Consider the following 27,835-nt stretch of genomic DNA (forward strand, 5'->3'; position numbering starts at 1 on the left):
AAAAAAAGCTAGTGTGAATAACAAATACACAGTGTCACTAGTTTAATAACCAGGAAAAAAATTAAGTATACACCTGATTGTGTATACTATTATTAGTAATTCCTAAGAACCACTGAACAAAACAAACATAAACTCAGTATTTAGCATAATCAAGCAGAAGGGATTAATTCCTAAAAGTTTCAAGACTTGCTTATTTGGTGTCGTTTTTGTCAAACACACCTTCCTTCCCTCTAGCAGACAGATTTGTTACTAAGAAGAACATAGAAACCATATTGTCCATCTTGCAAAATTTGGTTTGACTTTGTGTGATTAAGATGTGGTGATCATGTTTTGCAGCCAGAAGAGCTAAATGAGCCTATCTGAAGCCCTGACCCAATTGTTTTGACTTCAGAAGAAGAAACTGGCAGTGAGAGAAAAATTACAGAGTTTGCTGCATTGTTCCAGCAGGCACCGAGGCAGGGCTATGTCGTACAGTAAGTAGGTGTGATTAACTCATTTGTCATCAGTTTAAACTAACACAAAGCAGAAAGCAGAAGTCTAAGCACACGGAAATAGCACCCTGCAATTCTGATTAGCCTCTTGTTTATACCACGCTGTGGTAAGCTAAGGCTGCACTGGCTCACTTAACCCTTCTGCAGGCACGAATGTAGTAACTCTAGTCTCCCTTGGAGAAAGGAAGGAAGACCTCCCTCCACAGAGCCTAACAAGAGACACACAGAAGTAATCCTGCAAACTACTGCCACCACCATGAAGACATCAAACGTTCTCGTTCTGATCTCAGTCCTGCTTTTCATCAATGTCAGCACAGAATGGCCTACGCACACAGTCTGCAAAGAGGACAACTTGGAAATATATTACAAAAGCTGTGGTGAGATTTTTAAAATTTATGTTTTATTTTCAGCTGGGCAACAAATTTGTTCTTATGCTGTGAGAGACGCTTGTAAGCCAGGCAATCCCAAGCCAGCACTGGGTTTTGAAGCTAGAATATTTTTAGCCTTTCCAATATAGCTGGTATGGTTCATACACACACAAATCTAACTGTATTTATATTGAAGATAATAAAGAGAAAATAATGTAACCTAATTCAGAATAATAAACAGCTGCAAAAAAAATAAAACAACAACAAAAAACAAAACAAAACAGTCCAGCATCTTTAAGTTGAGTTTAAAAAAAAATGAAGACTCTCCTTTGATCTTTATCTTTTTTACCCTCTGGGACAACACAGACTCTTCAATGCACTGATTTGCTGTTTTTCTAATGTGCAGCGAGACTGCGGTGAGGTGCTTTCTGTCCTCCCACTTGGAGTGACAAGTGACCCAGTGTGACAGTGGGAAGGATTTGTGTTCACTGCCATTGCCACCATGCTTAGCAAGACTTCAGCAGCAGTGCTTAACAGAGGCATTTCCCAGGGACCGTAGGGTTTGTTTGTTCTTTAAATCTGTAGAGAAGAAAAGGAGCAAGTAGCACTGGAATGACTAAAAATGAATTCACTGAAAGGTGCCTGCTTTCCACCTCTTGCTTTGCTGGCCTTGTGCCTCTCCTATTGTGCTGATCTGCTTTACAACTGGGACAAAGGGAATTAGATTCACAGACGCCTCATTCATTTTCTGCACGTGATGTGAAAAGTGATTCATGGCAAACAAGCACCCTAGAGTTTGTTTTTCCAATTCATCCCAATACAAAGGGTTTCCCGGTGGGCTTTTCCTCCCCTGTAGCTTTCATGGTGTTTTGCACACCCACTAAAATAAAGCCAGCAAGGGACAAGAGAGGTAAATAAATATTTGTAATGCTATTCTTTAGTGACCTACTCCCATGAGACTGAAGTCAGGCTTCACATATTATAAATAGGTATACTGCATTAGGAAAATGTTTAATTAGATATTGAATACAAGCTTTGGTATTAACTTTATTTTAGTAAGAAAACATTGTATAAATTAATCCTGTTTCTTCAACAGGTCTCAGCATGAGATGTCTTGACACTCTGTGCAGGCTATAGTTTGGGTCAATTCAAATGATGATGAAAATTTGTCTGTTAGGCACGTGTCAGTCAGGCATTGCTTCTTACTATGCACACCACTGGCCTAGCAAACAAAATGCATTTGTTTAGACCTTATGTGTCAATTATTTTGGTTTTCCGTGCACAGGAAGGTAAGAGGTACATTCATTCAGAAGCAATTCACAGCTCGAGAAGCACAAGCCAGAGATCACACAGGTCAGGTCCCAACACTGAGAGTGGTTTTCTGTTCTCCTCTGCACAGCTATGGGAGATGAAAAGATTACACAGATGTGAAAACAATGCAAGAATTAAATCAGATGCCTTGTTTGAAGGCTGAGTCCTCACTCCCTTACAGCTTTGGCAGATTTGGTTGTGGCAACACTCACAGCTGCTACCACAATGTTCTGCCCTGCCTTTTTCTGGAGGCTACCACACCTGTAAACATCAGACCAGGATTCTCCATCTACATCTCTGCTGACTCAACTCGTAGTCTGGTAGCTTGCATAAAGCAGAAAAATATAAGGTGTTTTGGGGCTGAGCCCAAAAATCTACAGGTGGGGAGGATTGTGAACTATGGAGTTGTCATATGCAGGGAGAGGAGTTGGACTCGATGATCCTTGTGGGGCCCTTCCAACTCAGGACATTCTGTGATGCTACTATTCTATGATAAATCCAAATGCACCAGACTACATTCCGCTCAGAGAAGGCGTTGCTCTTACTGAGCTCACTGGCAACAGTGCCAGAGGTGCCTGTCACCCTTTCAGGAGAGGGGAAACTTCGTCCCCACTACATTTCACTGTAAAGCACAATGAGATGAGCACAACATAGCTTCTTTCTTTAGCTGTGTCCTGCCAATTGTTCTCACCCAGGTTTGATGAGACCCTTTCCCAAACCACTTTCTCATACAGCTTTATAATGTCAGCAAGCACAAAGCCAGTGCAAGGCTGTTTCAGTAGAAGACTGTTCCACACATCCCTGCAGTCTGAGAAATCCCCATGGTATTTCCTGCTCCACTGAAGATAGCAGAGGAAGATACGTGCTTCTGGGATACAGTGGCCACAGTGAGGTATCTAGTGTGAGGTCTTGGGTAAAGGATTCCTCATTGGCTTCAAGAGCTTCAGGATTTCACCTCTACAAACTCTAGGATGTTATCAGTGAAGCAGGATTGAATTAAGTAAAATTTAAGGAAGTTGAGAGAGTTTTAGCCAAATACTTCACAACCTTATTTCTGGAGCTGAATGCTCTCTATCAACAGATTAATAGAGTTCAGTCTGAGCATTTAAAAAGGAGCTGAGTATTTTTACTTTGCAGTTTATCAGATCCTCTCCTGTAACGCAATAAAAGCCTCACTAAAGCCAAAAGGTTGAGCTAACATAACTGTGATAAATATAGCAGAGAAACTTAGGTGGATAGCTGAAGACAGACAGAGAAAGCATAGTGATCTCTTGTACCCAGGAGGAAGTCCCAATTCCTTGAAGCAAGCACTTGCTCTAGCTGCATCCTGACCTTACAATGCTAAGATACAGGCATGCATCAAGCCCCTAACCTCATTGCATGCACTGGATCCTTTAAAAGGATCTTCATTCTTACCCAGCGAGATCAGAGTAAATATTCAGTAACCAGGACCTCCAGGAATGCATCAAAAGAAAGGGCTGGACAAAAACCCGTTGATCAATATGATGCATTTGTAAAAAAGTCATTTAAATAAATTGGGCAAAAATTTTCAGCAGCAGGTCCATAGCAAAAAAGTCAGGCTGAGACACAAGTGGTCTAAAAGTAAAGTAAATAGACAGTATGCTGCCTCCTCTATATAACCACAGGAGACATAACACCGAGACAGTCTATAAATAGGCAAGACATTTCCCATCAGTGCCACTCTTCCTCCCAGGAACAAGTGACAAAAACGAAGGAAGATGTCAAATGACCACAAATCACTTTAGAAACCTGGGCAGGGATCCTGAGATAAAAGCAGCATAGGTTAACATCTCTGACTGAGAAAAGAGAACTGTAATTGGCAAGTCTATGCAGAGACATGAAAAGAACCTGCTACACAAATGGCTGATTCCTATCCCGTTTAATTTCACAGTGATTTTTTTACAGTAACAAGGCTTTTGATCTTTTCAGCTACATTTTAAAAGGCAATTGTCAGGGAAGGGAAAGGCGGGAAGGCAACAGTAGCAAAGTGCCCGGGGCAGATTCCAGTGCTATTTGAGTGTCGCTCACACGCCTCAAAGTGCGAAGTGCAATGACAAATTTTAACTTTTCAACACATCCACCAGCACCTGCTTCCAGACTATTCATGTAAACCTAACTGTCTTAAATGACCATGAAAACACCCTTACAATGTAGTGTTCAAATATGGCACTCTTCATAGGGTAAAGCAGGTGATTGCTGCTGCAGATGCATGAAAAACATTTTCCAACCATTTTTACAGCTGTTTCTTAAATGTTAGTGGGGCCTATATCAGCAAATCAGTATTTCAGAATGCCTGGTTTTGTTTCGACTGGCAAACCTAGACCAGTATGGCTCAGTGATGAATAAAGCTCTGCCTTTAGATTAGGACCTGGGAGATTTCTGAGCTCCCTGATGCCTGAAACTGTAGATTTCTTGACAGTGCAGAAAAGGTTACTGGTAAGGAAGAAAGTTCTTAGAAAGGGTCTGGAGAGTATCAACCATTAAGGAATTTGTTTTCTGTGCACAGGACTGAATAACAAGGAATCTCAGGGAGATCTTCAGGAGTGTCAAAGTAATGCTATTTGCAGATGGCATCTTGAGAGATATTCCCTAGGCTTTATAAAACACCCTTCAGATCACATGGGATTTTTTACTATCACAGACAAACACATTTCCCAACTCATGTTTAACTTTCTTTACCTTTTCTTCTCTTTTCATCTGAAGCAAGGTTAATAGCCATTGCCTGAAGTTTCAGGAGAAGGAGCAAACAATCAGTATTCATTTCAGCCTCCGGAACTTCAACATGTAAAGAAGGGTGCAACCAGTTTCAAGTTTAATATCTGCATATCTACAGATTTAAAAATAACAAAACGTATTTAGGGATATGGGTAACCATTTGCTTTAATTAATGTCTTCTACTAGACAAAGAAGCAGGGCCCTATGGTCATCTAGAGAATTATTTTCACATGCCAATGTCTATTCTTAAACAGACCAAAGTCAGACTAAGTTTACATCCACTGAGCTCCATGTCATACTTCAAGCAGGGTCGCTTGTATAAAACATTTTCCTGCCCTACATTGGTACAGTAGAAAAGAGCAGCATGGTCCATTTCAGTGTGAGTTTGCATTGGGTTGCATTTACAGATGGAGAAACTCTCATTTATTTGGCTTTTCTTTGCACTTGTGAGCTCGGCTTTGGATCTCCATTAAAATGTCCTCTTGAGGTCAACAAGGTTATTCTGGTGTAGAACCTGCTCTGGTCAGATAGCACAGTGTAGACACCCTCCTGTTAAACTCTCCTTTAAGGAAACTTTAAAAAAAAAAAAAGAAAGAAAAAAAAAAAAGGTGGAGACAGAGGCTGGTTAGATTACAATTTTCTGATTGTTTGTCCATGCTGAATACTTTCAGTTTTACTAGGGTTACCCTCACACACTCAGAGCATCGTACTTTTTCTCCTACATACTGAGATATTAAGCATACTATTTCTCTTGGAATTCTTTTTCATTTTCAGAAATAGACCTGCAACACCCAGCCCTGCTCAGTCAGTAATACCAACCTGTAAGCAATCCTGCTAAATTGTTACCATTGCAGCACTAATTTTGCAGCACACTGCTTTGTTCCTGCTGTTAACCGATGTTACTAGTCCATTTTCCTCCCTGGCCACACACTTTTATCCCTTAGTTAAAAGATCTAAGTAATCCAATAGCTTCAGCTGGCAAAGAAGAGTCTGCAAAAAATTCTCACCTCATGCATCTTCAGGGCAAATGTTCATCTACTCACTTGGTAAAATAAGCTTCTTTTTCCATTATTCTTTGTTTTTTTGGCAGACAGATTGAGACAGATGCTTCTCTTGGACTTATTTATTTATTTCCCTCAAGCAGACTCCAGCAATTGCTTCTGCTTCTAAATTATTTAAAGCCACACGACACCATCTCCCCTCTGATCTTTTGTTGCATAGATCATTAATGGGCAAACAATCAAAGAACTTAAGAACTTCACTTAAAAATAACTTTTGTTTGTTTGTTTGCTTTGTCCAAGCCATCTTAGTGTCACAGCCTTGCTGCTATACTCATCTGGCATAGCTTACTTGTTCCAGGGGGAAAGCCAGACGTTGACATGCATATTTCTGGCACCAGATCCTAACAGAGTGAAGCTACCATCAGAATCAAGGTAATACAGATAAAAGTGCACATGCAAATCTTTAAAATTTTGATCCCTGCATGAATTAAAACTACCTCATCTATTCCATTCTCCGCTTCATTAGAGAAGATTAAAACTTTATTTTCCTATGTGACCTCTTAAGGTGGTTCTGATTTCATTTAACCTTTTCTTTTAGAGAGGGAAGAGTATTTATTAAGTTTTAAAATGTAAATGGTAAGGAGGAGCAGGAGACAATCTCATACCTCCAAAGTACTCTGGCAAAAACAATAGGTTCAGCGTCCAGACTTTGAACGACTTAGTAAAATCAATATTAATGCTTTCACTGAGACTAGTAATGGAGAGAGTTATCCTCAGCTGAACTTTTCCCACCACACTTTAAATTTTACCATCTAATTTAGTTCTCAGAGGTTTCCTCACAGTGCCCATTTTTTCACCAAATCAATGAAGGTCCTGCATCACGGACTGCAAAAGAGCATTGTTTATGTGTGACAGCCTCTCCTGCTTATCTCCAGCTGCTAAATCTAAACTAGTAGTCACATTTTCCATCTGTTGCCTTTTGTCATGTCTTTGGTTGTTGTAGCCACTGAGTCACTAAGGTATCACAAGCAGGAGGGGTAATAGCGCATAAGGAAAGCCATAGGAAAATGTGTGCTCCCTTCTGGAAACAAATAGGAGAGACATACCTAGAAAACTGCATATTGCATTACAATCAAGAAGTACTGTGAGCAATGCAGAAATGTCATTTGCTGCTGCATGGTGAATTTAAGTCTTTATGGATGGAGCAGTCTAATACACTAAACAGGTGAGTCACAGCTGTACTAACAGTTTGATAAAAATTTGAGGTTAGCTCTTGTATTCCATAAAGTAGATTTTATCCAAAGGCACATTCACTGCATCAAGTCAGAAGCAAGAACAAGCCATGGTTGCTCATAAGTGCTCCAGTGTAAAGCTTTCTGTGTAAACATATGAAGCACTGATAGGCTTTCTTGACATCGCCACATCATCTCATCTAGAGCTGTCACCAAGGCCTCAAAATAGCTCTGGACCCTACAGTGCTTACAGTTTACCAAGGAAAATCATAGATTCATTTTAGTTGGAAGACACCCTCAAGATTGAGTGCAACCATTAACCTAACACTGGCATTACACCATGTCCCTAAGAACTCTGGTTCTAATGCCTGACAACCCTTTGTGTGAAGTGATTTTTCCTAATATCCAACCTAAATCTCCCCTGGCACAACTTTAGGCCATTTCCTCTTGTCCTATCACTTATTACTTGGAAGAAGAGACCAACATCCTCTGTGCTACAACCTCCTTTCAGGTAGTTGTAGACAGCGATCAGGTCTCCCCTCAGCCTCCTTTTCTCCAGGCTAAACAGTCCCAGTTCCCTCAGCTGCTCGTTATAAAACTTGTGCTCCAGACCCCCCACCAGCTTTGTTGCCCTTCTCTGAACTCTGAGGCAGGAGATCAGGTTCTCTTAGCAATTTAATATCCATCAGTAAAAATATCAAGAATAATCTAAGAAAAATTAACACATCTCAGGAAAATGCAAAAAGGACTTTAGCATTACTGTCTGTAGGTGTCACTACATCAGCTTCAAGGTGGCTTATGGCAACCTAAACCTAGGGGGGAACAGTGGCTATCAGGGACAAGATGTCCAAATACACTATACAGAACCACCACACATACCAAATCCAAAACCTTTGATCTGTCCCAGGTGCTGTTCTTAGACTCAGGAGAACTTCAAGTTGTCAAACGCAAAGCTCTTGAAAGCTACCATGAATTAATTCAATGCACCAGCTTCCTCTTCACCTGAAGACGGATGGCTCCTGTCAAATGATCCAGTGGTGGTCATGCAGGCAGGAACCCAGCTAGTTTTCTCAGTAGAGGAAGTATGCCATTCCAATTATAGCTTACGGCTGCGTTCCTGCAGTGGATTTCAACCCATCCTGGGAAAACAGGAACATTTAGCCCATTTATATGCTGCTGATTACTGTTTTGTACAACCAGCAGTAAAGCGTGCTATCCCAGAGCACGGCATGTGTCTAACAGCAGGGCAGTTTCTAGTAAAGTTTAGTTCTATTTCTAACACGATTCTGCTGTGAATCCCCAGTCACACTGGCAAGCACTGATGTCCAGAGATCTCTACCTCAAGTAGAGCAGTATAAAGAATGATAAAAAAAAAAAACCTCACACAGAGAGACAGCTCTGATTAGGAATACAAGCAGTTACTGTATGCATCTTGCGCAGTGCATGGTGTTTTCTTACCAACAAAACAGAAGAATAAAGACTTTCCCTCTCTAATACATTCCCTGCCAGGCCTAAATTAATGCAGTATTTTCTTGTTGCGCTGCTGTAGCTGAAGCCTGTCCTGCCTCCCTTTCTCTCTCAAGCTAACTAGGACAGATCAGGATTATCAAATACAGATCTGTATGTGCTGTCTCTTAAAGACAGCATCTTTCAGTTTTGTCTTCTCAAGGAGGCTTAAACAAAGCTTTGTCATACCCATAAAGCACACACACACAAAAAAAAAAAAAAAAAAACCTTTCCAAATACCGCCACTAACAAAAATCAAGGAAATTATCCATGAGCCTTCAGACACTGGGCCCCCCCTTGAGCCTTTGGCAAACAGCTCTAACAAGTCTGCTATCAAGGAAGGCGGTTTGGGCAGGGAGGCTCAGGTCAAGTCTTTGACAAAGCAGCTTTATGCATGCTGGCAACACCCCCATCCCCAAACACAGTCCCTTCAGCTGCAGAGAGCCCCTCACACCTGCTGTCTTTAGAGGCACTTCCCTCCAGCTTATCATACCACACAGCTCCTCACCCAGGCCATCAGCAGCTCCATGGCCACAGGTGGCAGCTGGATGACCTCAGCTTGGTACTGGGCTCTTCCAGTCTTCTGATCTGCCACACTTCAAGCTCTTTGCTCCATCCTGCATCTGTTTCTCATGCCCCAAATTCTGCTACTATTGCAGTCAGTGCCTCAGCAACACTTTTGAAAAAGCTACCAGCCTTACGAGTTACTGTTTCTGAATATTTGCAAATTTGGACCTCAGTTACACTCAACGAGTGTTATTTGAAATACCAAGAGACAATGTCTTCCTCCTTTATTTAAACTCATTTTGTGAGACACTGGAATCACCTCGCTCCAAAACTAGGGCTGTAAACACTGGCCAGTAATGCCTGTGCCTTACTCTAACTCTAAGAGCATACAGTTGCTCTTTGCATTACCAGTGTTCAGTATTCTTGAGAAAAGAGTGGAAATTATTTAAATATTGCATGAAATACTTCTAGTGTTCTGGGGGTTTTAGCTTGTAGATTATACTGAGACCAAATCCTTAGGCTTCCCTCTACAAATACATAAGTTGCGTCAGAAAGGAAGCAGAGTTATTCACTCCATTAGACATCTCCAAGAGCTTCAGGTTTAAGCAGATCTCAGAGACCACAGGTGGATAGCTGTGTCTGCTAAGGAGAATTCCCACAGTCTGTATCCCCAGGACATTAAGGATACATAAAATGTAATCTTCCCTATTCCTTCACCTCCATGTTGCCTAAGCAAGCCAGAAAGGTACAGCAGACAAAACATACCATGACTTCTGTAAAGGGGGCCAGAGTGACTGTCTGAACTGAGCAAAAGCCTGGAGCTGGTCATGTCTGAGGTGAACACCTTGGGATGAAGTATCCTCCTAATAAACTAGACACAGCCAACATGAGTCTCACCATTTATTCTGCTCCCCTCTGAACAGAGGGTCATTCTGCCCCTTCCAGCCATGTCTGGACATGGCAGTGGCGTGCAGTGAAGGCCGGCCCAAAGGGAAATTCAATAAACTGAAGGTGCTCAGGGAAAGCTAGATGCACAACTGGAGAGCTGCTCATCCACCTGATACTTCTTCCTCAGTACCTTTTAAGTAGATTCCAGTGTCAAATATAACCTTGAGCATTCAGGTTAATTTATTTAAATAAAGATTAAAGGAAAAATGTTGAGTGAACACAAAGTCTGAGATCCCAAACAGTTCCTCATTCTTTTCCTCTCCTTTCATCACCTTGAGTGCTGTAAGGACTAATGATTTAATTTTATTAAGAGCTTTGAAGGTGAGGAGTGTTGGGTAATTACTAAATATGTTTCTTCCTTGTGCTAATTTCCAGCTCCCCTAGCACCAGTTTGTCCTTGTATGACCCTAGCCAAGTGCAGCTATGTCATTCCATTCAACTCTTTGGCTTATCTGCTCTAAAAGTGTTATTTTAAACACACAAAGTTTACCAATTTGAAGTCTTCTCACCACTGCAAGACTTACAGATGTGGACTCTCACAGGCGAAACTTGCACGCTTTCTGCTCCTACTCACTCATGCCACTGATTTTCATGCTCATATGGAAACAATGTGATTTTAGAGCAGATTCAGATGACAGTAAAGCCAGCAGAGGATAGTTAATAAGATGGGGGAAGGGAGAGAGAAGAATAAGAGACAGAGACTGTTGTACACCAGCCCAGCAAAATTCCTATAACAGGTGCTTCCCATCTGGCCATACTGTAATGCCCAGTTAGTCATCTAGCAGCTCAGGCTCTGAGGGACATAACCATGGTGGGTCAGCACATTATCATTCCCAGCTGTCTTGCTTCATCTTCCTGCTGGAGATCACCTCCCAGGGCACAGAAGGCTGTGGGGTGTAAGGGCAGCCCCAGCTCACTGTCCTGTGGCTTGGTGCACACCCACATTCAGCAGGAATATGAGCTGGTAGCCCCACAACTGCAGTAACTGAGGCATGAAAGCGTGTTGTCCCTGTTACTAGGGTAATAATCTTGATCAAAGGTACAAGGCTTACAGCCAGAAGGGTCACATAGATACTCCGCTGTAAATATTGTCTGATCTAGTTTGGCTATGAACCTTCTGCCAGGAATACGAGCGGGTAAAGAAACTCTAGGAAGAAAATGTGAGGAATTCACCTGAGCTTCTAAGACTGTACTACACACGTCCGCTCAGTTTTCTAGAAACAAAACAACAAAATTCATTGCTGTGTGCACCTCGCAATAGTAAGCCAGGCCGAAATCTTGCGCTATGGTGCCACTACAGCTGGTGTGCAAGGAAAGCCACATACCAAGCCAATATAGTAAAAATCTCCATCAGGGTACTTGGGTAAGGGTGAAATGGGAGGTGAGAGGCCATGGGGTCAGCTGGCACTATGCCATGTAGGGGGCAATCAGTGGTAAGATACCAGGTACATCCCAAATTTGCCTCTCAGAAGGCAGGATTGTTCTTCAGAAGCCAGTCTCCTGTGAGAGCTGTACATTTGGTGGTAGATACAGTTAAGAGCTCAGCATTAGCCACAACACCAAGTTCAAATAACAAGTCTGAGATCTTACCATGCATTGATTGTTTTACAAAAGCCAAACATTTGCCTCTTTCTCAGAGCAGTTGCCCAAAAGCTTTAGAACCGTCTCTAGAGAATCTTCAGTCAAAATTGTATTTCTGGGCATCTTCATGCTAGCTACAAATATGTTGCAGCCCAAACCCTCCTCATACAGAGACGCCAAATAAAAATGCCTTTTCCCCTCACCTCCTAATATGCAGATTTTCACTAATACACCTCAATTAGTTTGCAGAATTTCCAGCAACATTTTAAGTGTTGGTAATATATCAAAACTGAACTGGAAAAGAAAAACTCTGCAACCAGTTGAAGAGTTTCTAGCTTTAATTATGGAAGAGGGAGCAGATTGAAGGGAGTGGGTGGAGGGAAGTCTGGGAACATACAGTACTGTGCACTATGAAATGTTGCAGGCAAGTGGAAGGCTGAAGGGCAGCCCCATGTATTTTAGAGATTTAATGGCAAATGTTATTGCTCTGCACATGTGAAAGACATAACATGTATTTTTTTTTCAGTCTAACCAGCTCACTTCAGAATGAGGCAAACAAAGATGAATAAGTATTAAACCTCCATAATAGACACACAGTGACTCAGAGTTGTGCATCCAAGATGAAACACAAAAATGACAATTGCCTTGAGTTGCCTTTGCCACATGAGGGACTCCTCAGCATTTAAAGAAAGAGGGGTATGGCACATTACATTTGTTCACAGCACACAGCTGTATTTACAGACATCTTCACTTATTAGATGGTTAAACGCCACTATTTTCTTTCATTTCCTTTTAGCAGCAACCTTTCTGCGTGTATGTTTTGGAATCCAGACTCCCTGGCACCATAGCTTTAGCAACACAGCCATCCTTTCAATTGATTTCAGCAGGAGGCCCTCCACATACATCACAGTATCTAAGATGTTGGATTGCAAAGTCATAGCCTGAATTCCCACAGGGAGTTGGTCAGAAAATTAATAGGCATTTCTTTTGCCAATGGAAAACTTTGAATCTCTCAGCAACAGAATAACAAAAAATCCAAGTGCCCTAATTCACAAATTTTGCCAGAGTCTCTCATGTGAGCACTTGTGCACTTTCTTCCTCTCTGCAGAGCAGACAACATTTCTCTGCATACACCAGAGCCTCATGCTGCATCACCAGCTATAATGTACCATGAAATATGTAATCTGGCAAAAGAGCTCAAACCCTAGCAGGTGGACAAAAGGGCATAAGACATCCAAGCTAAAACAATTCTCAGTCAGGTTCATTGTAAGACCATGCTTTCCAGAGAAGCTTGGTTTCATTAATATCAGCTGCTAGCCTCAATACCATGACATAATTTGTTGACTAAAGCACAGTCTAGTCTCTTTGAAAAGAGAACAGTATCGTATACATTGCAGTGCCATTTTTGAACTCAGCTCCCTCTGGAAATTACAGAACCGACAATTTTAGTCATTTGACAAACAGGACTGTTTGCAGGCATCAATGCCCAAATTGCTCTGAATCTGAGCAGCTGCTTCCTGAGCCTTATCACACCGCACACAAACAGAAATGGAGGGGCTCTTGCAGAAGTCCAGAGAAAAGCGGAAACCAAGCCCTGAGAGGTGGCAGAGACCAGAGGGGAAGCAGGCACAACGGTCCTGGAGAAAAGAGAAGTTTGACATGCTTTCTGGCTGTAGCAGGAAACTGCTTTCCTACCCGATTGCAACAGCTTCCGAAGCTGCAATAACAAAGCAAGAACTGACAGGAGCATGGAAAGGGAGGAAAGACAGCACTCTGACTCTTGTCACACTTGAGTAGGCAATAAACAACTGCAGGAATCAACTTTTTGTCCCAAGCAGATCATGCAGCTACAGAGACAGCTTTAGTGGTGTGGAGGACAAACTCCAGCACAGGGACACGTCTGTAGGAAATACCAATGACCTTTCTCTCTCACTCTTTTAAAGGGTTATTTTAATTTATCAGAACTTAAGACTAGAGGGATCCTTTTGGACCACACTTAGAATTCATGTGTTGCAGAGCCTGGCTTTGTCAGACCCCCCCAGCTCCTCTTATCACTTTTATTCATTTCATGGTCAGACTTTGGTCACCCAGGCTTGCTCCCTGCCAGCTGCTATGACCATGGGGAACTGCTGCAAAAATAGGGTCAGCCAATGGAGATACTACCTCAGCCTCACAGAGGACACTTGTTACTCAAGCTTCACTACAGCATCAAAGAAAAATTCACCCAACCTGCTATTTTCAATTCAGTGATAAGATTAACTCAAGCAACAATAACTTTGAAACACAATTCAATTCCCAAGCCTATGTTCTGTCACCACCAGCTCCCAGTAAACTGGGGAGCCTGTGGCTGCTTCTGCACATGCCACAGTAATTTCTGTGGTTTCACAGAGAAGAAAGTTGGATGCACAGCCTGGCTGGAAAACCCACCACGGGGGACACACCTATGCCTAGAGAAAGCCCTCAGGCTCTAGATGATATGCTGCCAAACTGGCCAAATCTTTCACCTCCAGTCATGGCTCTAGAAAACACTTGCACATGTTGTTGGTTGTGGCAGATGAGCTGTCAGTTGTTGCTGCCATTTGTCACCAGAGAGTGACACGTTGGCAAGCCTTCAGGCATACCGTAGTGTCTCATGGAGGCTAGCACAGAAGAAGGTGGAAGTGAGGGGAAAGCAATTATGTTTGCACAAGTGTTTTGGAGTTAGACACAGAGGGAAAAGTACTGCAGGAACTGGTAAGAGCGCCACTCATGTCAGCCATCAGCTATAGGGCTCCCTTTGACCCCAGCTCTGCTGAAGTCTCCCAGAAAGGGAGAAACATAGAATATTTCCTAGGCTAGAAATATCACACAATGGTGGACCCAGCATGAAATACTCCAGGATCTCAGTTATGCAATTTTGTTTTCATTTTTTGGACTTTTCATCGCGCTTCAGGACTCAGTTTCTGAGACAGCCTCACCAAGCTGTCTTGTGAAACAAATGGATTTTTAAAAGTCATCATAACAAATTGCTCATCAGTACTGAAGAAGGAATGGCAATATGCAGAGCCTGGAATGAATAGCTGTGCTCAGACTTCACTGTTGAACAAGTATTGACTACTCACCACCGTGGGCAATGTGTTTTCCATGGATCTGGCTCATTTTCCCACACAGTATATTTTAGGCCACATATAGGCTATCACCTGAGTGTGCTTCCGATTGAAGTAGCAAGAAAGACAGAAGTAGCTATTAAACACAGGGTATAGGAACTTTGAGCACATCTCGGAGAATTTCTAAGGAATATGTAATCTGTGTCTTATAACACTTCTAGATCTTGTTGTTTTCTTCTATACAGCCGGTATCTCACTAAAAATACAACTTGTTACCCACTGTTTTCTGTCTCCAAACAGATCCTCAGCAAGACTTTGCATTCAGCATTGACCGTTGTTCTGATGTCGCAACCCACACCTTTAACATCAGAGGTGCATTGGTCCTAAGTAAGTGAATTGCTGTTTTCTCATGCCATAAACAGGTAATTCATGTGTAAGTATTGGTATTAAGTAGTAAGGAAGGGTGAAAACCTCCTATAAAATATGAATGGGCTTCATTTCTGAGAAATTTCAAAACCTGTGTGGTGCTACAGAAATGTCAGTTCTGTTACCAGCTCTGCCTCAGACTACACTGTCACCCTTAGCAGGTCCTATGAGGCCTCAGCCCCTCTTCTTCTCCTACCCTTCATCTGTACAACTTGTCATCTGTAGAACTTGTCTTCACAGATAAGTCTTTTCAGGACAGTCTTGTTGAATGAGACAGCTACAGTGCCCAGATTCTTGTGCCAACACCAGCAGTGCTTACCAAATCACCAAGGCTGACCCTTGTAGATGGGAGACTGAGCTAAGGCCTCCCACAGAGTAAGGTGGGGGCACATCCTTGCTCATCCTGGGCATGCAAAACAGCACCCTAGGGAGTGCTGAGGATCCAGAGCACTGCAGGAGTTCTAGCCTGAGGCAACAGTCATGCCATCAGCTCACCACCTGTGCTAGCTGAAATTATACCCTCCAGCACTTAACTAATCAGCAATAAAAGCTCAAAAGCAGAACTACATTTGAGCAAATGGGTTGAGTGTTAATATTATCCGTGGCTTGCCTTGTGATCCTTGCACAGTGAAGCCACCTTCTTGCAACCCTGTTGACCCCAAGCTGATCTAGAACCTCTACTACCAGACCATAAATATGAGAACACTGCTGCATGCTCCTGGTGCTGAAAATAAGTTTGTGTGCTAAGTGTCTTTGGGAATGCTTCCTTGCATGCAGATGGTCTCCCTCATGTAAGACATGCTGCCTCTCTTCCAGAGGAGCACCAGTTTTCAGGTGGCTGCAGAGTTAAACATACCTGCAAAATCACATTACAGGCATTTGCAAATACTTTTCCAACAACTCAGAGTACAGGACCTGCTTCAAAATCCAGAAGCTTCACTAGTTGTATCTGTTAGCAAGCCAGGCAGAAGAAGGCAACCTCCCAGCACTGCCATGCTGCTATGCTGATCCCTGGCTCAGGCCAGCTACCCTTTTTCCAGACAGCAGGTACAGGTCACAAGCTGCTCCTGGGAGACCATTGGATATGGTCCTTCTGCTAGACATAGTTGGGGAAAAAAGACTTTAGCTGTATGGACACAAGTGTTACTGTGCCAGTTGGCCTCAAGGTCAGAGAGTGGTCGTGGACATAGCTTTTATAACAATAAAGAGATATGCTGTTATGTCTCGGTCACACACCTTAGTATACTTAGAGACCTGTTCCTGAAGCATGAATTTCTGTATATCAGGAGTTTGCAGTGAAGAAAAAACTTTCAATGGCTTAAACATCAGAAGAAAAAAAATTGAATCTGTTTAAAATTAAAATAAACCTGTTGCCCCTTGTACTTTCTCTGAGCTCTCCTTCTGCTTTGTGTGTAGGACACAGCATCAAGGAACTGTATGTCAAGATTGACCTGATCATAAATGGGAAGACCGTGTTAACCTACTCGGAGACGCTTTGCAAGCCAGGCCATTCTAGGCTTATTTTCTGTGGAAAGCAGAAAGGAGGTAAATTAGGCAGCAGGTTTGATGGCTACTGAATACTCCAAGTAGGATGCACCTGCTGTGCTCTTGAACGCACCAATACATCATAATGTTCTGTTTACTTCAACAGCGTGTTAATGGATGACAGAAACACAGTAGGACAGAGATGTTTTAATTTCAAAGCCTGCTTCTTCCCCTAACCTGTTTGCTTGCTTTCCTTTTAATCACAGAATATTGCACACACATGGGATTTCAAGTCCATAAAAGATAACTGTAGTAATGTGACCCCATGCAGCAGCAAAGAGGTTCATAAGCCCTATTTATAGCCACATGGTTGTCATGTGAGCAAGAAGTATTACAGAACTGGCCTTTATTTTTGTCAAATAAATGGCTGAGCAAACAAACAAGCCATTCTGAATACGTTCTTCATTATTAAGCAACTAACACTTCCTGTCTTTAAAGGAAGCTCTTAACTTGCTCTGAGATGAATTATGCTTGAACAAGTATATTTGGACCAAGGTGCTATTTGATACCCTCTATGGTTTGCATCTTGTTTCTGCTCAACACTTGCCTTTGTGGCAGTCAGATGATTTCAGCTCATGCCAGTCAAGCTGCCAGCTGGTGCAGACTTGCAGTGGTTGGTTTACATTGACATTAACTGCTCCCAAAAAGTGGACATCTTTGCTCCCAGGTGAGTCTGCACACCACAAGGTCCCTTCTGCCATGACCCAGGCCAGACAGTGCAAAGCTAGCCATGGTGTGTCCAGAAGAGCTATGGTCATGCCTCTAGACTGTAATATCCATGTATCTTAAGTGGTTATATTGAAATCTCTCTTACATTATGATCATCTCTTTAGCCTGATTTTAAAATAAACAGGTAGAGCTGCAGAGAAGTTTCAGAGTTGTTAGAGCAGCAGTTAGTTTCAGCAGCTCTGCTTTCATTCCATTGACTTGCATCTCCATCTTGATAACACTGCAATAATTCATATGCAAGGGCTATGAGTCTAAAGACTGTGCACAGCACTACTGCTAAAACAGCCCCTGGAAAATTACTAAGACATTTCACACAGCATAGAAAAATCACAAAGAATAATAGAGAAATTCTGCATGAGCAACCAGTTATGTAAATCCTGTAAGGCAGATAGACAAAAAAAAATTAAATTCCAAGGTTTCTTCAATTGTGTATTGAATTACGAGGTGGGGGGGAAAGCACCCATAAACCTACTGAAAAACTACCTCATTCTGATGAAGCACTAAATAATATCCTTTAGAAAGTACATTAAGGAGAAATGGAGTCAGTCCTGAGCTGAGCACAAACTGCTATTCACACATTAAGCTACAAAGCCAAAACCTCCTGGGCTTTCCAAGTCCCTTAATCTTAAACTGGCAGGTGATTGTTTCTACTAATTGAAGTACATTATGATATAAAACCACAGTTGGTTATTTAAATAATACTATATATCTTCATTTAAAAGTATCCCTAAGTTAGTGCAAGGACCTCTGCTGCACACTTTTTAATACACAGCCTCTTGATCAGTGGCTGTTTTTTATTTAGTAATTAAAGTCACAGTGGGAAAGAAGTGAACTTTCTCAGACTAAGGTTCAAACTGAAAAAGTGGTATTTCTTAATTAGTTGACATTTGCTTCTAGCCCATGTTTTAGGACACAAAAGGCTGAGCTGAGGACTAGTTTGAGGCAATTCAGCACAGCTATAGTTTACCATATTAGCACAGCTGTAAATCTGACCTAACACCTCTGCAGAAAGGACAACATTGGGAATGGTCAAGTATGCAGCTTAGTGAAGAGACAGAGGAGCAGACAGCCCCTTCAGCTGAAGCTTTTCATGCAGAGCCCCTTTTCCCCTGCTGTACATGCTATATTTCCAATATACCTGGCCAGAATTTAAGCGTAGTTCCAAACAGAATTTGCCTGCCTTCCACAAGGAAGCAAAAAATTGCCTGTACCTCTGTCTCCCAAAATGAGACAGAACTCAGTTCTGTCACAGGCTTTGTTGTCCACATAGAAGTTACAAGGAAAAAGAGGGTTATAAGAGCTGGATGTGGGAAAGTCTTGGGTGTTTGGTCTTGGTGTTTTGATTCATTTTGTTTGCTTGGTTTTTGTTTGGTTTGGTTTTTTGGTTGATTTTTTTTCTTTGCTCTCCTATAATGCTACAGTTTTGCCATGGCTGGAAATAGTTTAGGAGACTTAATATAGCTAGAGATTTAATATTCATTGTAATCATATAGTATTTATTATTTATGTTAAGCAAAGGTCACATCTGGCACTGCTCACTGTAACTGCTAAATAGGATTCCAATATCTCTCTTTGAGCTATATGATGATTGTGAAGTTATTAGCTCAAAGATTGCAAGGAAATGGGCCATTGTCCATTGATGAACAACAGCATCAACAACAAAAACTGCTAAATTATTTGTGACATAACATGAGCTCACCTCTTCCTCTTTTTTTAGTAGAAAGTGCTGGTTATTACCCATTTCCTCCAAAGAAAACAGTTACATAAGATTTAACAGATTTCCCAATGCAATCACTAAAATCAGAGAAAGAGACCTACCAGGGTAATATTTAGCAATGTCCCAACCACAATTTGCAGGCTTAAACAAAACTTCCTGGCAAAAGACAGTTGCAACATTTGCAAGTCTGCAAGTTTTCTTTCAGCCCCAACTGATAAAGGCACTTCCAGAGAACTTGCACGATTCCTTGCACACATTCCCAAACCACAGAGGAAGCCCTCACTTGCTCCAGACCACCATTCTTTACATTATTCCCTCTTTTGGTAGGTGTTACAGTGAGCAAGTTTCTAAAATAGTATTTTGAATCAAAGTAGAGAACATAATATGACTTACAGAACTGGGTATCACATTGAGAGTTTAGGTACGAGTTTCTGAGAAAGCAGCTACACCTCTAAGCTAGGTCTTTGGGCTGATACACACCACTTTCTTGCTTAGCCCCTTCATCTCTCTTTTTCCTCCCCAGTAGAGAGTGGATGTTTCTTACCCGGCTGTGTATTTATATACATTTTTCTCACTCAACTATACGTCTATAACTGGCAGTTATTCAGATCATTCCTGCATCCCTAAAACTCACAGAAGTTGCGTGTCAGTTGCATAGGTACAAGATCATGTCCTAGAAGAACTCCAACATGGAGCATTTAAGTTCTAAAAAGATTAAAAACATAGAAAAAGAAAGAGGTGGGTGCAGATGTACAGGGCCTTTATATAGTACAAGAGTGTGAGAACATTTCAAAGATTTTCAGTGCAAGGAAGATTTGAGAAAGAGGAGTGAGAATTTCATGATAGATGTTTTGTCAGGAATCAGAGGCATCGTCACGATAAACGATAACTAGTAACTTAAAGTAATCCTCAGGAAGTTCTTACACATTTGAAAACTCAGCTTCAGATTGGAAGCTACTGGAGGCCTGCTTTCACTGACAGGAAAAAGCACTAAGTTACTTTTGGAAGAAAAAACAGTGAAAAACTGCTGCAACAAATTTATAATATCACCTTGATTCAATTGTACATTAGAAATGTTTTCCACAATACTCTACAGAAATCACCTTCAGTTAACTCTTTAAGAAAAAGGAAGGTGGACTGAAAGCATGTCACTGATGACAGCATGCTTGACAGATCCCATAACTTACCAGGAGACCAATAAAGACAATGCAGAATTTTGAACTGGAAAAATGCACTCATGACTTTTGCTGTCCCAACTGTTCATACATTTTTTGCAACTACATCTGGGCTTGCTCTGAAAAGACTACAGGATTCTTTCAATGAGCCAGGCTCAGTGTTTGTGACAGTTACACTTACTGCAGCAGATGTTTTCATCCTCTTTCAATGAAGGAATGCAAAAATGTATGAATAAATGGAGAAAAATGTATGAGGATATGAAGGATGCTGTGATAAACTACAGTCCGTAATGCTGTGGAGGATGTTTACACTTCTGGAATCATAGCAGAAATCCTCATGTGAGAGGAACTTTGAATAGGCTTTGAAAAGCCTGATCCAGCCAACATAGGCACTTAGAAGGTTGCTATGGTCTGAAATGGATATGTATGATAAAATTCAGCAAATCTATGTATCCGTATTATTTCCTGGTGGTTCTCAACTAGCTGAAAATGAAAGCTCCCTTGCTTTCCTATCAGGACATACTTTCGAAGCAGCATAGTCCTTTTTCCCCTTACATTATTGAAGCAAGAAAGGCCATGAGAGTTTTATAGAGGCCTGGTTACAGAATCACAGGACAACTGAGGTTGGTAAGGACCTTTGAAGGTCATTTAGTTCAACTTCCATCTACTCAAGCAGGGCCATCTACAGCCAATTGCCCAGGACCGTGTCCATGCAGGGTTTTTTGATGTATCCAAGGATGAAGACTTCACAACCTTTTTGGGAAACCTCTGCCAGTGTTCAGTCACCCTCACATTAAAAAAGTCTTTCCTGATCTTCAGGAGAAACCTCCTGTGTTTCCGTTTGTGCCCACTGCCTCTTGTCTTGTCACTGGGCACCACTGAGAAGAGCCTGGTTCTGTCTTCTTTACACCCTTCCCTTTATATAATTGCACGTATTGATGTGCTCTCCCTTAATCTTCCTGTTCTCTAGGCTGAACAGTCCCAGCTCCCTCAGCCTCTCCTCACTGGAGAGAAGCTCCAGTCCCTTAATCTGATCAGCGGCCTTTCACTAGACTGTCTCCAGTAGCTCCATATGATTAATAATTGTGAACCACTGCAAGACCCCTGGTTAGAAAGTGCTAAATAAGGGCAGGGCTGAAGTACATAGTAGTAAATATGGACCCGAAACTGGGCACACAGCACCTAGCTTCACAGTTGGAGGCTCCCTAGAAGATACTACAGCCCATGAAAGTGGCTCCATTGATTTCCGAGCAAAGGCATAGCCATCATACATCAGGGCAATAATTAAAAACTTCTCAGATAGAACTAAGGCATTCATCTGCTCTGCATTCATCTAGCTCTGATGTAATCATTACTTTGTCACAGCAAAGTGAGTGGGGAAAGTAGATTCTGCCTACACTGAGAGATTAACATTGCCATAATTTGAGAAGCAAATTTATGGCCTGATGACTCCTACTTCATTTTAAAATACAGCCTTTGCAGAGCTTAAATGCTGCATCTGTACATTTAGATTCTGGATGGCTTTCTGACAGCCTAGGTGAGACCCTAATGAGCCACATGGTCCAAGAGGAGTTTCCATGTGCTTGTGGAGAAGGACATTGGGGAAAGGTGATTGATGACAGCCCAGTTTCCTCTCCACTCTGCTGCCAGCCAAGATTTGCTAGGCTCAAAGATGACTGAAGGAGAGACAGTTCAACAAGGCTCTCTGCTGAACAAGAGGACACACAAACCATGAGCCAAGCAATTGCATGGTTCACACCACCCTGAAGAAGCAATGCACAATACAGCTTATCACACATCAACACATACAGCTCAAGTTCCAGTGGAGTTACTCATCATCCCAGTCATACAGTCTGCAGTGCCTTTAACTCCCATTTAGACTCAAGTGAAGTTGTGAACTGAGAAGTGGGCTGTACTGTATTTTTAAAATCCTTGAGTCACCACTCTCTGCAGCAGAGATGTGTCAGACTCCAGGGCTCTTGCTTCATGCATAAAAGCAAACAGCAATAGTAATTGCTCTTTGAAAAGGAAAAGACTTTTTGTTGCCCAGGTAAAGTAGCCAGAGATGCAGAAGACAATGAGTACAGTGTGAGTGCTGCAGCACAGCTGATCAGTTTGAGAGTGGAAAGCCAAAACATACTTATTTTATTCTGTTTTGGTATTAAGTTTTTCAGGGCAACACTGAGAAGCTCTGCATGTTTTCCACCTCCCAGGATCATCAGGGCGTTACGTTTAACAAACTCCTCATTAATTCAAAGTTGCAGAACATTGGTGACATCTCAGGTTTTTCCTACTCTTTTTCTAGTTTATCTTATAGTCGTGATTCTTTCCTATAAGTTTGTTACATGGCATTGACTAACATTTCATAACATGCGTGGGGAAGACCTTCTGTGAACTGTTTTCCAAGTCAGATACCTACTGCATGGTGGGATGAACCATATGACAAACATGTTACAAACCTTTTGTCTAAGCCTTCACAAGAAACAATTTAAACCAGCAGAGTGAAACTGGACTAAAACAACTCTCTAGAAGTGACAAGCATCAAGATGCTAGCACATACTCAGATAAATATGATGAAACACTTCTCTGTCACTGTCAAAGTAAAGAATATTTCATGACACTTATAAAAGAGAATCCTTAAACAGTTCTTAGACTTTTCCATGACTTGTGGAGGGCAAGTTGTGCAAGAAATTCTGAAATACTGAAACATCTACAAATTTTATTTTCAGTCAAGTCTGCACAGTTTGGCCCAGTAAGCTATGAAAAAGTAGGAGGAACTGCAGAACAGCTTGCTAATTCTGTCCATTAATACCAACGTTGCCCTTTCTTCAACAGCAAAATCAAGCATGCCTCATGATTACAGAGATGAAGATTGGGAGGTGGAACTCCTGGGCTCTATTCCAGTCACCAACACAACTTGTGATGGCTTTAGCACATCACGTAACTTCTTGGTGAACACTCCGTTAGCAGTGAGATAGACAAGTTCTTATTACTTTAAGGTCATGTGCAGCAAGCAGTTAGAAGTCCACACCTACAGAAACACCCAGCTCAGATGGGTTTTTCTTTAAGTTACCAGAAGAGTATAGTTCAACTGTTGCAGCTGTGGTTGTTTAACAGATCACACTAAAGGACCCGTGTCTGGCAATACCCCTCCCCTTTCATTTCCCTATTTGTGGGATGCGTGCTGACATAGGAACACCAATCTGGAGTTGCAAAGCCATGACCCCCTCCTCCACTCAGGCAGGGACTGCTGGTCCCTCCTTGAGCCCGGGCTCTGCCTTGCCTTCCCCATAGGGCAGTAAACATCCTGACGTTTTTCTCAGGAGAGCTGTTGCAAGACCCCATATAGAGCACTTTGCAGTTCCATAACACTTGTCACTTGAGCACTTTGAAGCACTATTACAAAAAAGCACCTATGATCACCTGCTTGTTTTCTTCATGTACTGCATGTCTAACCACCCATCACCACTCTTGCTTTTCAGAACACCTCTACTATGAGGGACCAGTCACACTGGGAATCCAAGAAATCCCACAGGTAAGGTGATCACAGCTGTGCTCCCATGCAGAAGGGCTTTCTGGACAGGGTATGCTCAGAGGACTACCAGCAAATACATCAGCATATTTCAAGCTCCCCCAGCTGGCACATTGGATCTTACAGTGTTTATATGACTAATCCTTTGCAATATGAAATTAAGGGGCTTTACTTAAAACATTAGAGAGCTACCATTACCCAGAGAGAGACAGGTTTTCTTGGGTTAGGAGATCTCCTCTACCAGCACTAAGCCATGCAGTTCCTTAGTAGGGTCCCACTCTGCTACTCTTAAAATAGCAATAAAAGAAGCAGTTATAAGAGACTCCTGAGAGAGTTCATGCCTTAGTGGGCTGAAGAATTTGGAGAAACTCATTTATCCTCACTGGCTATAAAGGCAGTTTAGATAACCATTGCAATTTTATGTGTTCCACTGTACATATATGGTGTTAGATACAGAGGTCTTCTAGGTTGTGACAAGTTATTGGGCCAAGAACACTTTCTGTGGACTTCTAGAGCCTGAAAATAAGAAAATAATTTCTTAGAAAGGTAAGAAAACAGGCAGTACTCTAGGCACTTCTCTGAATTTTCTGGTCACCTCAGTCACCCATTACAAGCAGCATCCTCTACACTTAGCTTAGTGTCCTTCTTAAAGATCAACCAAATCAACATTGCAAATCAAAATAGGTCTCAAGTGCTGAACACACCACAGTGTCTCTTAACTGAACACAACAAAGATGTATTTGACCAGTAAATAACAAAGGATTTTTTAGCCACATACACAAAGAGACTGGATAGAAGGGGAGAAGGCAAGATCTGGATCATCAAGGCATCCGTTTGAGAATGCGGTGAAGAAAGGATCGTGGTCACCACTGCAAAAGCACACAGTTCAGGTGGTCAGGGGTCAACTCCTTAGACTTACAGAGAAGGAACAGCATAAGCTCTCAGTTCTTCAGCAGCAGACATAAAACCTATGTCAGCCTCAAAGATGAGGTCTGGGGCCTGCTCAGCACTGGATTGCTCCAGGTGCAGGAAAGGAGAAGACAGGATCAGAACAGGGATACAGAACACAATGACATGACACCCAGAGAGCCAGGCTTGCCAAGATCTGCAGAGGTGATGACAAGGACAGCTGACTTCAGGGAGGATCAAGCCTCCATAACAGCTACCATCTCATAGATCTCAGCCTTCCCTTGGTGACAGGACCAGCCACAACCTTCACTTCCTAAGGCTTTCACACAGAGAGCTGGGCCCCCTAATGCAGGCTGTTATCACACCCTTGCCAGCCTGCTTCCCTAAAGTCTACTCTTAGTGATGCTGTGTTGAACAATGCCTTTTGATCCCTCACACTGGAGCACCCAAGCTCATATCAGTCAGCATCCTGCTCCAGGAGCAGCTTTACTAACATACTGAAGACACTTCTGTAGTAAAGGCTTCAGACAAACAGAGGAATAGGTCTTTAGACCAAGAGGAAGCCCTAGAATCATACAATAGTTAAGGTTGGAAGGGACCTTCAAAGGTCATCTAGTCCACCCCCTCCCTGCAACGGGCAGGGACATCTTCAACTAGATCAGGTTGCTCAGAGCCCCATCCAGCCTGTCCTGGAATGTCTCCAGGGACATTCAGGGCATCTACCATATCTCTGGGCAACCTCTTCCAGTATTTTGGCCCACAGAAACAGCCACACAGACCAGTAAAACTCCAGTTCTGGGCAAATTAGCTGAATTTGGAGCCAGAAATTCCAAGACTATTCAGAGTCCTCTTTTAATAAGAATTTTTACCCATGAGCGAAAAATTATTCTGGAGGAGGAAAAAAAAAAAAAAAACTGATCACTACAAGCAATGGAAATGTGTCATTATGTGTCATTATAACCTCTCTTCCATGAATGGAACTATAAGCTTTTGGAGAATTAACAAGCTTGTGAGAAAAGGAATAGGAAGCCTTTTTTGTTAATTAATCAATCAGGCAAATAATGCCATCCTTCCACACCAGCAATAAGGAGTTATTCCATGCAGCAATCATCCTCCGCTCATTACGAAGAACAGCCTCATCTGAGCAGTCCAACAGACATTTTCGCAGCCTGCACAGCAATTACAACAAGGCTGTATTCTCATGAGCATGTTGCCATTGGACCTCTCTCTAAATTTGGATGTTACATTTAGCTTGAACCTCTCTGTTCGGACACAGGCCAGTTACTGCTTTAGAAATCCCATGGTAGAAGGCAAATGCCAAAAAGCCTGACTCATTCTAGCTCCTTCTACTACACAACCAGAAGAGTCCTGAGTAGGGCAAAAGCTTTCTGTGGTTCAAAGCCAGGCGGCCATTGCTGCCAAGCTCTCCTACCACAGGTTTTAATGCCTTCCACACTTCAGAGAGAGAAGGGGGAAAAAAAGAACGGGGAGGACCAAACACACACAACAAAAAACACTACCACAGTGCCAGCAATCTAGAGTGAATGAAATCTAGTTCACCTCTTCTTCCAAATCTGCTAAATGAACCTTGTTATCTCCCCCGCCCAGCACTTTTCCTTCTCCAAGTGTCTGGAAAGAGTAGTTTTGACCAATAAAAAAAAGCCATGGCTTCTTCAAGGTTGAGATTTTTTGCACTGAAATGATACAAGTTCTCCCCAAAGCCTGCATTACTAGTAGTTTTAATAACACATCTTGAAATTAAACTACCTCTTGTTTTATTATATAGGAATTCATCACAGATTGAGTCATCTACACACATACATTCCCCACGGTGCTCTCTTTTACAAAAAATCATATCGATAACAGAGTACATATTGAACAACAAGATCCAAGGAAAAGAAGTGCCAGACAACTAAGCACCTTTTCCCCTTCCAGTTATTTAACAGCACAGGCCATATTGTGCTTAGTTATAAGAAACATGAGAAGTTACAGATTTGAAAAGAATTTTTATGCATCAAAACATTTTGTTCCTCTTGTGCTGTTTTAATTTTAAACTTGTGCTGTCAGCACTGATATCCCTGATGAATGTGTTTTGGCAGAAAATATGGGCAAGTCCTTTACTAGTTCTGAAACATTTGAACAGGAGGGGTTTTGGAGGAACTTGACGGGAAAAGTGTTATTCTGTTTCTAGGAAGAGGACTCCCTCATAGAAACAGAAGCAGTTATATACTACTGATGCGCTAATTCTTTTGCTTTGTGTTTGTCTCACACAGGGAGACTACACTGTTTCAGCAAAGCTGACTAATGAAGATGGCGTCACTGTTGCTTGTGCTGATTTTACTGTGAAAAATTATTTAGAGTATTATTAGTAGCAAACCAATTTCATGAAAGCTACAGACTACCAAAGCTATTCAGTCCAAGGGAGCTGCTTGCATGCTACAATGATTCTGAAGGAAATAAGCCCCACATGGTGGTTCTGATGGTATTCCTCTTCATAATTCACTATTTTCAAGAAGTCACTAGACCCTCTAGTGGTAATTTTATCTCTAGATGCACACTGTAGCTCACTTTTTGCTTCTAATAAACACAGCTGCAAGTAGAAAGTATTTGACACCAACCTTTTCATTTTAGGATGAAAATAGCATGAAACAGAACAGGCAAGAGCCTAAATATAATTTTTTTGTTGTTTTTGCAGTAAGTTATGGAGGGTTTCTAACACATGCTAAAGAAGATTTTCATATGTATCACATATTATGCAGTTACAGCACTAAACACTGTCAGCCTCCCCTGGGGCATGTCTGGAGCCTCCACTAGTATAGCTTCTATTATAACCACAGAACAAAGACCAAATAGGATGAACATGTTTTTTTTTTTTCCAGTGATACATGTCCTGCCACTGGACTCATATCACTAGAATCTGCTGGAGTCTACCTGGAATTTTTTGTCCTTTAATATCTTTTAAGTGATATGTGAAACATTCTGTATCTAAGCTATGTGGCCTTCTTGCTTCTCAATAAATTCATAATTAAATAATA

At 41.9% G+C, this 27,835-nt stretch overlaps 1 protein-coding gene across 1 annotated transcript; it reads left to right on the forward strand.

Moving 5' to 3' along the window:
• Positions 1–521: 521 nt before the first annotated feature.
• On the forward strand, positions 522–27,835 carry LY86 (lymphocyte antigen 86). The gene is made up of 5 exons (XM_082046443.1): positions 522–868; positions 15,068–15,154; positions 16,610–16,738; positions 23,842–23,894; positions 27,074–27,835. The coding sequence occupies exons 1-5, from the start codon at positions 748–750 to the stop codon at positions 27,167–27,169; spliced, it is 486 nt and encodes a 161-aa protein (XP_081902569.1). The 5' UTR covers positions 522–747; the 3' UTR covers positions 27,170–27,835.

Source organism: Streptopelia decaocto, assembly GCF_964273445.1.
Source record: "Streptopelia decaocto genome assembly, chromosome: 2".
Lineage (NCBI taxonomy): Eukaryota > Metazoa > Chordata > Aves > Columbiformes > Columbidae > Streptopelia > Streptopelia decaocto.